The 12,473-nt window shown below is 32.1% G+C and overlaps 1 protein-coding gene across 1 annotated transcript; it reads right to left on the bottom strand.

The window, feature by feature from the left end:
* Positions 1–427: 427 nt before the first annotated feature.
* Positions 428–3,909, bottom strand: LOC126676712 (sugar transport protein 1-like). The gene is made up of 4 exons (XM_050370975.2): positions 3,681–3,909; positions 3,255–3,580; positions 2,532–3,158; positions 428–1,081 (listed from the first exon to the last, which is right to left on the bottom strand). Exons 1-4 carry the CDS (start codon positions 3,811–3,813, stop codon positions 629–631), a joined length of 1,539 nt encoding a protein of 512 aa, XP_050226932.1. The 5' UTR covers positions 3,814–3,909; the 3' UTR covers positions 428–628.
* Positions 3,910–12,473: the final 8,564 nt, after the last annotated feature.

Raw genomic sequence — 12,473 nt, 5'->3', positions numbered from 1 at the left:
GTTTTACATCTAAAACGGCGTCTTTTTACACCCAAAACGGTGTCGGCGTCATTATTGCAAAATTGAAAGTTCATGTATTTGTATACCAAAATTAAGAGTTCATGTTAAATACCAAAAATACGCGAAAGTTAATGATATTTTATACATTTAAACCATTTTTTCCAATAAAAAATTATTATTAATTTTTGAAATTTTCAAGAAGATGGTTTTTATATTTTAATTATAACATTGAGAACTATTTAGAATATTTGTTAAAATTTTAAGTATTAAAAAGGGTTAATTTGATGTTTGGGGGTGTTATTGAGACCAAAATGTGTGAATTTTAATGACTGAGAGTGCAATTGAAAATTTGAAATTGAAAGGTCATAATTTGGATAAAATTGACGATTTTGCAACGTGAGGGTGCAAATGAAATGGGACTAAAAGATAGAGGGGTTTTGAGAGGATTAGCCATTAATAATTGTATAATAAAATCAAATTCAGGAGAAGAAAATCTATTTGAAAAAAGAGCAAATTAAAACCTAAAAAACTAGAAGAAAAAAAAAACAAAAACGCAAAATCTCTCTCTATTGCTTAGAGAGAGCAAAATTGATAGATCTTGATGAAAAGCTAACTAATCTCAAATTCTTCAGCATGAACGTCCAATTTTGGGATCATCAGCTTCATCATCAAAGTAGTGTTTCCAGCGAGGATGATTCTTCCAAACACCGGCCATCTCTTCAATCGGAATGCCCTTAGTCTCCGGCAAGTAGAAGTAAATAAAGGTAACCATAACCACCACACAGGCGGCGAACACCATGAACAGCCCAAACTTCAAATGGCAAAGCATCGCCGTGAAGACTTGTGCGATGAAAAAGGTGAAGATCATGTTCACTGAAACGTTGATACTTTGAGCGGCTGATCGGATTTCCAACGGGAAGATTTCACTCGGTACTAACCAGCCGAGGGGACCCCATGACCATGCAAATCCAGCAACGTAACAACATATAGCTGCAACCACAACTCCTGCATACCACTTTTGCAATTCTCCTGGATTTCCTGAGACTCCAAATTTCACACCGATCGCAATCGCCACAATAATCTGTATAATTAAAATGTATTAGCTAATGGTATAATTAAAATGTATTAGCTAATGGTGAACTATATATAGCACGGAAATAAAAATATTAAAACTATATAAGAACTATACTAAAAATGCTCATATTAATATCATATTTTAGAATTTTAGAGGAAAAAACACTAGAACATAGTAGTAAAAAAGTTTGCATACAACATATACAACAAAAATATAAACAAAAAATGTTTAAATTAAAATTTATAAACATCGCATTTACAATTTTTTGAGAAAAAACAAAAGACAACACTATAACATTGAAATTTGCAAATAACATAGATTATAAATATATGTATAGAATGAAAACAGAAATATTAAAACAGAAACGCGGATAGAAAAATTTTAATTTTTTACAAAAAAGATTAAAAATATTAAATTTAAAAGTTTTATAAGCCAAACATTAGAGCATCCACAATGGCGCTCTTTATTTTAAAGAGCATCTTTAAATAAATAAAGAGCATAATCAATGATAAAGAGTGGAAATTTTATTTGTATCCAATGAACTCTCTAAATCAACTATTCTTTTTATTATTTATTTTTTTTAGTTTTATTATTATCACTTTTTATCTTCCTTTGTCATATGTCTATTATTGTTTTTTTTTGTTTTTTATCTGCATATGCATTTTCATTTCTGGATGAATTTTGCTTCATAATCCGTCACTCTATTTAGCCAAGTAATTTCATCAGCTGATCCATAAATAGAAGTAGACATTTCTAATTAGCCTAGAATAATAACAAAACACTTGTTTAAGGTTTGATGGCAACTTTTCTCGAAGAATAAAACAAAACCTGGCCATTTACTGTGCAGAAATTAGATATTAGACCCAGAAAAAAATCTGCAGTGAAACAATGCTTGGAACATTATTGGCTATCGAAAATGAGACTGAGAAAAAAATCAGGGCTTTAGAAAATGACCTAGCATCAAATAATATTGCTCTTGCAAAAAGTATTTATGACCACAATATAAATACTGACTATATTTTTAAATATCCACACCATCATCAAATTACTTGAGGTAAAAAGAAACAATCTGAATGAAGATTGCTTTCTTTTCTAAGAAAAGAAAAAGAAAAAAAATGGCTGAGTAGAAATTTGTTTTAACAGAAATGAGAAAAAAGTGGAGATAGAGGTGAAAGTGATGAGTCACGTTGTAATTTTAACAAATAAAGAGTTGGTTTGGCTCTCTACATGTGGAGAGCCAAACAAACTCTCTATTTTTATTTTTAAAAGTAGAGAGTCCATTGGACCAATTTTTAGTAATTTTACTCTTTATAATAAAGAATTTTGGATTATAAAGAGCCCATTGTGTATGCTCTTATAAGGTCAAATTGCAAATAGATACTAAATAGAAACTATAAAATATTGTGAGGGTGTATAATTAAGAAATAATTAAAGAAGAAATAGGATAGATAATCACCTGGAACAAAAGCATCTGCAAGCCACCGACGATGAAAAGCAATCTCCTCCCGACCTTATCGACGACAGCAATGGAAACCAAAGTAGCAAGGGAGTTAACAACACCAGTAATCAAAGAGGAAGCGAGAGAAGCATTACTTCCAAATCCCATAGTTTTAAACAAAACCGGGGCGTAAAACACGATCACATTCATCCCTGTAAGCTGTTGAAACATCGGAATACAAATCGCCATAACAAGCTGCGGTCTGTATCGTCTTCTTAAAATATTTGACCAAGCATCAACACCCTTAGCTTCATCACTAGCTGCTACTATATCTTTAAACTCTTCGTCGACATTGTCGACTCCACGTAGTTTCTGAAGCTGTTGTTTAGCTTCTTCTGGTTTGCCGGTCTCGATCAAAGAATTGGGAGTCTCGGGAAGAAGAAGCGAACCGAAGAAGATGATCGCAGCAGGAACCACAGCTAACCCTAAGCTGTATCTCCATCCTTTTCCTCCTTTCATGTCAGCCAAAAAATAGTTGAGAAGATTGGCTATTAAAATTCCAATTGTTATGGAGAATTGGAACAGCATGTTTAGTGCCCCTCTGTAATTGTATGGTGCCACTTCTGATAGATAAATTGGCACGGACTGCACAACCAAATCAAATAAAGTTTAATAAATAAATCACTGTCAATTTTTCCTAATAAAAACATATTGTCTACTAAATCAGGGCAGAGGAAATACCTGATTGGCAGCGCCGATACCAAAACCGAGGAAAAATCGACCAACGTAAAGCATCCAGAGATGGCTAGCAAAGCCATTCAAGAGAGCACCGATGGCAAACAGAACACCACTGCTCAACATCGTAATCCGGCGACCCAATCTCCGAGTTATATGTGAAAACCCTAAAGATGAAAAAAGAGCCGCTATGTATAAAGATGACGTAAAGAGCGTCAGTGTCTCATCGTTGAATCTGCAATATTGATCATCTGATGGCGTAATTGATGATTCCTTCCGATAAACCTTTGGAAAAAATTCCTTCAAAAACGAATCCATGGAAGTAACTCCACCTACACCAATCCATATACATATAATCAATTTAACGTAAAAAAAAATCAATAGCTAGCTAGAATATTTGTATGGACAAGAGAGTAATGAATAACTACGTACCTGAAATACCCAAATCATAGCCGAAGATTAGACCTCCGGTGGCGGCGACAATGCAAGTATATATCACCCTGAAAGTTAGTTTTCCAGGGTACGTTTTGCTTGGATCATTCGGACCAAAACTTCCTCCGGCCATTTTTTTTCTATTAAGAGCGTAGAAAATTAAGAAGTAAAGGATTATGAACTGAGTTTGCAAGTCACAGATATATGTGTATATATAGTGAAGAGAGGCACTTATTTCCTAAACCGATAAGTATTAAGAAATCCTATCTTAATTAGGATCTTATTCCTAATATATTATATATCCAATAACAAACTTTATCTACGAAAAAGTACTGTGTTTGCGAATTTCCAGATTTTTTAAAGTGTTAAATTTACTTAAACATAGATTTATTAAACTCAATAATAATTATATAATATTTACTAATTCCGATTATTGTACGGATAATATTGGTAAATAAATCGAAAAATCAGGAGATTGGTGTATAATTGGAAAGAACGTGATAGCTACTTTAATGTAGTGTAAGTGAAAACAATCTTGATATGATATAAGAGGAAAGTTTGGATTAGGGTTGTAACAAAATATCCAACAAACTAAAAGAATTGATCAACGTTTTTAAAATCTACTTACGGATAATGTTCAACTGATAGCAGATTAAGCGTAACTATTAAGACTAACCGAACCTAATATATTTTACTCTTTTAGCTGCGCGCTTAAGGTTTTGATAAAATATTGTGTTTAACTTAACTTTAACTGTTCCTTTCTTTTTCTTCTATACTAATATTTTAGAATTCTATTTATTCTTATTAATTATTGATTGGTAATTAAATATAAAAATAAGAAACATGATATATAAAAGAGAAAATTTAAGATAACCAAATACTCAAACTATAAATCAGTGGACTTCTAAATATAAAATATTATGAAAAGAAAAAATGACTTGGAAAATAAGGATGATATGATATAGTAAAAAATTTGAGTGATGAATTTAAATATATTTGTTTAATTAATATATTATTACTCCGTCTTTTTCGTTGTATTTGTCATTATTACATTGTTTGGTTCAACTTTTAGGAGATATTCAACCAGGGGCGGAACTAGGGAGGGTCGAGGAGGGTCAGCCGATTTTCCTCGCCGGAAAAAATTAAAAAAAAAACAGAACTACATAGCCGAACGTAAAAATTTACACATTTTCAGCGAATTATAACTGTTTGATTTTTTTAAATAGCCGAACGTAAAAATTTCGACCTTTCTAAGTTGGTTTCTTGGTTCCGCCACTGCATTCAGCTATATATGATCATTGGACAATTGCTTAAATTTATATTCTCACTGAAACCAAATTTATATTCTCACTAAAACCAAATTTAAAAATTAGATAATTAATGGCACATAGACTTTTTTTTTTCTCAATGCTCCCGGCCCGGCCAGTCCCCCTGCTTAAATTAGCATAGCAATCATTTTTTTTTTTTGAAGATCAAAGCATAGCAATCAATACTGTGAACTAATTTACGCAATGCGAGAATTTAATCATTTTTCTTCTCAAATCAAATTTTCGTATTTTTGTTACTTTTCGATAATGGGCTTAAAAGTATAGCAATCTTATGGCAAGTCTGGTGGCCATTGTAAAGACTTTTTTTGGGCCATACCATTAATACTGGATTTCGTTTCGTGTCTTTAAGTCCAATTAATAATTTTGATCTCATATATCTTATAATTTATATTTTAATCTTCTATTTGAAAATCAAATAAGATAAATTTTTATTTTTATTCCGTCAACGATTTAATTATAGTCTATTTTTGGTATTAATCAAGTGAATCAAAGCTAAAAAACATTAATTTTAATTTGATCCTTAAACTTATTTTAACATAAATATAAATAACAATAAAAAGTATGAATCTATGAAATTTAATAGTTTAATTTATTTATCTTAAAAATTTATAAAATTCTAAAACTAAATTTTCTTTTTCAAAAATTAAAACATTAATAATTATTAAAAGTAAATTGAAACTGTTAACCTATTAAATTTTTTAATAATATGATTTCTATTTAGACATATCAATAATATAAAATTAAGGATTATAAATTGATCTTGTTTGATTGAGTTGTCATCCATATAATTTCACGAAAACCTCAAAACGAAACACGAAATTAAGTGGGAGGTTCTAGTTACTTATGTACTAATTGCATATCCCAATAAGCCAAAATTGAAGATATTCTTAATACAAATCGACCTTAATAATCTAATTATAAAAGGAATTAAACAGTAAAAGCATGTGACATACATTATAATTCATAACGACCTTGTTGGATGAATATTGGCCTAGCAATTAATTTATGTCCACCAACCTAAACCAACACAAGGTTGTCGCACCAATGACCTTTACCTCAAATGTTATAAGCGATGAGCAGCAAACTGCTAAGTCGTGGGTTCGATTCCTCCCACAAATGCTCTTCCGTCTCTAAATTATCAAAAAAAAACACAAGGTTGACGCATAAAAAAATAAAAATAAAAAGACAACGTACGTAATTGAAGCGACGTATCTTTGTTTTTGCATGTGTTGTTTGCCCTTTTTGTAAGTCGGAAAATGGTACTCATTTGAGTATATTTACTGTATTATTGAAATCTCTACATGTCAAGGGAAAATTATCTTCACGTTCAAGGGAAAAAATAAATTATTAAAAAATAATTATATAACTACTTTTACATAACTCGTCGATTTAAACATTAATTAAATTTATTATAACTATATTAATTTATTTTTATTTATAATCAACATTATATTAATTTAATATCTCTTGCGCTTAATAGCTGATAATTTCCGTCATTTCCAATAATTGATCTGTAAGATAATACTGCAAAACATCGACACGAGAAACTTTTGAGTTTCCCACCGGAGTTCCTTTCACATAGTCATATGTATCAATGTAAAGATGAGGACGATGGTATCTGAAAAGCTAGGAAGGCCAAGCAACATCAACAAAGTCCAGCTTTGCGGTGAAAACCCGGTTATCCTGCGTAAACGATACAATATCAAAATGATTGTGGCTGAAAATTAAATCCTTTTCCTTCGCCTCCTCTACTTTAAGAAGTGATAGAAATGAACTTGTGGTACACATATCAAATGTGATACCGGGTGAGATACATAAGTCATTGATCATAATACCGGACCCAATGAAAGAAAATTTGACAATGTTCGAAAAAGAATCAATTGTACGCCATACGCGACATCTGATATCAATAAACAAAATTCCAAAAAATCAGCGGCAATGTCGATGGTCGGTTTACGGGTCACAAATGATGCAATAGTAACAAACTTTGAAGAATAGTCAAAAGGCTCATGTAATTCAGACCAAATTCCTGTAAAAACATTGTAAACTTCAAAATTCAGGGAGTAATATTCAAAATCAACACCCTGTAATTTAAATGAATGAGTATGTAGAAATTGTGAAAATACGCAAATATCGCTTAAGTAAGGTCTCGGGTTCGAGTCCTTGTGAATGCAGAAAATTCCCACGGGTAGATTCACCCACCATGCCAGGTGCGCGACGCGGGTCGGATCCGGATTAGTCAGGGCGAAGCCTTGGAAACCGGATGGGCTTACAAAAAAAAAATACGCAAATATCAGTGTCACCCAGAATTACAACAGTGGGAAAGATTTTAATGGCTTTCATACTAGAAAGTTTAAATGTAGAAGACATAGATATGGTGCAAGGCCTGGTGGTACAACGAGAGTGAACATGAACATGTCTGAGGTCTAAGTAATAGTTAACCTGTCCTCTCTTTTTGCAATTAATCTGCTGCTACGCCTCGCATTATCAATTGAATCACCGCCAAATAAGAAAACATGTCCTGCAAAAACTATAATGGCCATATGATTTAAAAAATGAAGGACTCAATGAAACTATTGAGGACAATGGCATCAGATCATAGGGTCTGGGATTCTCAACCGAACTAATGTTGATTTTATAAATAGAATATAGGCGAGGCTTTAAACATGGATGGGTAAAATGACATACCGCGTATAGGTGGGAACACGAACCCAAATACAAGTCGTCGGATCCTGACTTTATTGGAGCTTTCCCTTTCATCCTAGTCTTCATCATCGTGTTCTCAGTATTCTCTTTAGAGGCAAGATCTGAGTTTTTTATCTAATATTTTTTTTAGCAATATTCTCCAAATCAAAATTAACCCTATATATAAAACGAGAACAAAAATAACGCATAGTCTCATTTTCGAAAAATTATTCTTCACATTCAGGGGAACAAGTAAATTATTAAAAAATAATTAATAACTACTTTTACATGACTCGCCTATATAAATATTAATTAAATTTATTATAATTATATTAATTTATTTTTGTTTATATACAATATTAAAATTTAAATATCCCTTGCGCTTAACCAGAGAAAACGTCGAAAAACAGCCAATAGGTGCCGCCATGTCCAGTCATTGTTCTGTACGATAATATCGCAAAGCATCGACACGGAAAACTTCAGGTTATTGAGTAATGACTTTTTATTTTATTTTAATATTTAAAATTACTAAATATTTAGATGGTTAATTAATTTTTATGATAAGTTACTTTATAATTTTTTATATTATTAATATTAAATAGGTCAAATTTTTTCTTAATTGTGTGAGACTAATCTAAATATTTAAATATATATATTAAAATAATACGGGGATAGAGATAGAAATGGATTAATTCCAATTAAATAAATTGGGATGAGAATAGGGATTTCCCATAGAAGCGGGCGTGCCGCCCCGCCCTGCCCCATTGTCATTCTTAATCATGTGTATTAATGTAAAGATGAGGACGATGGTCTCCGAAAAGCTTGGAAGGCCAAGTAACATCAACAAAGCCTAGCTTTGCGGTGAAACCCGATTATCTTGCATAGACGATACAACACCAAAATGATTGTGGCTGAAAATTAAATCATTTTCCTCCGCCTCCTCTGCCTTAGTAACTAATAGAAATGAACTCGTGGCACACTTATTCAATCTGATACCGGATGAGATACATAAGCCATTAATCTTAATGTCGGACCCAATAAAAGGAAATTTGACAATGTTCGAAAAAGAATCAATTGTACGCCAAACGCGACAGCTGATATCAATAAACAAAATTTCAAAAAAATCAACGGTAATGTAAATGGTTGATTTACGGGTCACAAAGGATGTAATAGTAACAGACTTTGAAGAATAGTCAAAAGGCTCGGGTAATTAAGACCAAATTCCTGTAAAAAATTGTAAAACTTTGAAATTCAGGGGATAATATTCAAAATTAACACCCTGTTTTCCAAATAAAGAAGTATGTAGAAATTGTAAAAATACACAAATATCAGTGTCACCCAGAATTACAGCAGCGGGAAATATTTTAATAGCTTTCATATTAGAAAGTTTAAATGTAGAACTCATAGATATGGTGCAAGGCTCAGGTGGTACAATGAGAGTGAACATGAACACATATGAGGTCCAAGTAGTAGTTAACTTGTCCTCTCATTTTTCAATTAATCTGCTGCTACGCCTCACATTGTCAATTGAATTACCGTAAAAAAGAAAACATGTCCTGCAAAAACTACAATGGCCATATGATTTGAAAATGAAGGACTCAGTGAAACTATTGGGGACAATGGCATCAGATCAGAAGGTTTGAGGTTTTCCAACGGACTAATATCGATTTTATAAATATAGGTGAGGCTTTAAAGAGAGATGGAAGAAGTAACATATCACGTATAGGTGGGAACACGGACCCAAATACAAGTCGTCGGATCCTGACTTTATCGGAGCTTTCCCTTTCATCCTTGTCTTCATCATCGTGTACTCAAGTATTCTCTGCAGAGGTCAGGTGAGTTTTTTATTTAATATTTTGTTGAGCAGTATTCCCTAAATCAATATTAAGCCTATATGTAAAACGAGAACAAAAATAACGCATAGTCACATTTTCGGACAATTATTCTTCACGTTCACGGGAATATATATATTATTAACAAAAATTATTAACTACTTTTATATGACTCGTCGATTTAAATATTAATTAAATTTATTATAATTATATTAATTTATTTTTATTTATAATCGATATTAAATTAATTTAAATATCCCTTGCGCTTAATTAGAGGAAATGCCAGAAAAAAGCTGATAGGTGCCGCCATGTCCAATAATTATTTTGTAGATAATACCAGAAATCATCAACACGGGAAACATTAGAATTTCCCGCCGGAGTTTCTTCGACATAGTCATATGAATCAATGTAAAGATGAGGACAATGGTCTCCGAAAAGCTCGGAAGGCCAAGCAACATCAACATAGCCTAGCTTTACGGTGAAAACCCGATTATCCGGCGTACGATACAACACCAAAATAATTGTGGCTGAAAACTAATTCCTTTTCCTCCGCCTCCTCAGCCTTAGGAACTAATAGAAATGAACTCGTGACACACACATCAAATGCGATATCAGATAAGATACATAAGTCATTGATCATAATGTTGGACCCAATAAAAAGAAATTTGACAGTTTTCGAAGAAGAATCAATTGTACGCCAGACGCAACAACTAATATCAATAAACAAAATTCCAAAAAAATCAACGACAATGTAAATGATTGATTTGCGGTCACAAATGATGTAATAGTAATAGACTTTGAAGAATAGTCAAAAGACTAGGGTAATTCAGACCAAATTTTAATAAAAACATTGTAAACTTCGAAATTCGAGGGATAATATTTAAATTAACACCATGTGTTTCCAAATGAAGGAGTATGTAGAAATTATGAAAATACACAAATATCAGTGTCACCCAGAATTACAGCAGCATGAAAGATTTTAATGGCTTTCATACTAGAAAGTTTAAATGTAGAAGACGAATATATGGTGCAATGATCAGGTGGTACAATGAGAGTGACACGAACACGTCTGAGGTCCAAGTAGTAGCTAACTTGTCATCTCTTTTGTCAATTAATCTGCTGATACGCCTCACATTGTCAATTGAATCACCGCTAAATAAGAAAACATGTCCTGCTAAAACTACAAGGGTCATATGATTTGAAAATGAAGGACTCAGTGAAACTATTGGGGACAATGGCATCAGATTGGAAGGTTTGGGGTTTTCCACCGAACTAATATTGATTTTATAAATAGAATATAGGTGAGACTTTAAACAAGGATGGGGGAAGTGACATACGGCGTATAGGAGGGAACACGGATCCAAATACAAGTTGATCCTGACTTTATCAGAACTTTCCCTTTCATCCTCGTCGTCATCATCATGTTCTCAGTATTCTCTTCAGAGATCAGATCTGAGTTTTTTATCTAATATTTCTTTGAGCAATATTCTCCAAATCAAAATTAACCCTATATATAAAACGAGAACAAAAATAACGCATAGTCACATTTTCGAACAATTATTCTTCACGCTTACGGGAACAAATAAATTATTAGAAAATAATTATTAACTACTTTTGCATGAATTGTCGATTTAAATATTAATTAAATTTATTATAATTATATCAATTTATTTTTATTTATAATCAATATTAAATTAATTTAAATATCCTTTGCGCTTAACCAGAGGACACGCCGGAAAACAGACGATAGGTGCCGCCATGTCCAATAATTGTTCTGTAAGATAATACCGCAAAGCATCGACACGAGAAACATTAGAGTTTCCCACCAGAGTTCCTTCCACATAGTCATATATATTAATGTAAAGATGAGAACGATAGTCTCCGAAAAGCTCGGAAGGCCAAGCAGGGAAAACCCGATTATCCGGCGTAGACGATACAACACCAAAATGATTGTGGCTGAAAACTAAATCCTTTTCCTCCGCCGCCTCTGCCTTAGGAACTAATAGAAATGAACTCGTGACACACATATCAAATGTACTGGATGAGATACATAAGTCATTGGTCATAATGTCGGCCCAATGAAAGAAAATTTGACAATGTCCGAAGAAGAATCAATTGTACGCCTGATATCAATAAACAAAATTCTGAAAGAATCAGTGGCAATGTAAATGGTCGATTTACGGGTCACAAAGGATGTAATAGTAATAGGCTTTGAAGAATAGTCAAAAGGCTCGGGTAATTCAGACCAAATTTCTGTAAAAAAACTATAAATTTCAAAATTCGGGGAATAATATTCAAAATGGGATGTATTGGAAGCATTTATAAATGAGTTGTTGGAAAATCTTATATTATGGGAGGTCCGGATGGTGAGTTATCGTGACTAGCCTCTCCGAAAATTTACCCAAATGATCAGGCTCCTCCTCTAAGAGATGGTCGGGCTTTATCGAAAATTTCCTCATCATAAAAAAAATAGTTTTTTAATTGTACTTCCCACTGCTCTAACCTAATCAATAAGTTTTTCTATATACATTATTTAATATAAAATTACCATTTTATATTTTTTTATTTTCATCACGGCTTTGAAAAATTATCACATATATAGAAAACAAGCACTTTTCAATTTTTCAAATTATCACTGTTTTTAATTATGACAATTTTAAATGAAAATTTATAATAAATTTGAATTTTTTTAAGAGATCGTGATATAATTGAAAAACTTTATAAAAACAATGATTTATATTATGTCATTAACTCTTATAGCAGTTTTCTGCGCTTAGTATGCAACGGTACATCGGATTTTAAACGGTAATAAATCAGAAAAATTTTAAAAGGTTGTGGTTTTATATGATAACTTTAAATGTCGTGATAAAAATATAAAAAAATGTAAAAATGGCGATTTAATATGAAATTTATTTTTTTAGTATATATAATTTTATTTCTAAATAATC

Source organism: Mercurialis annua, linkage group LG4, assembly GCF_937616625.2.
Source record: "Mercurialis annua linkage group LG4, ddMerAnnu1.2, whole genome shotgun sequence".
NCBI lineage: Eukaryota > Viridiplantae > Streptophyta > Magnoliopsida > Malpighiales > Euphorbiaceae > Mercurialis > Mercurialis annua.
The sequence above is the reverse complement of the archived record's forward strand: the minus strand, read 5'-3'. Positions and strand labels throughout refer to the sequence as shown.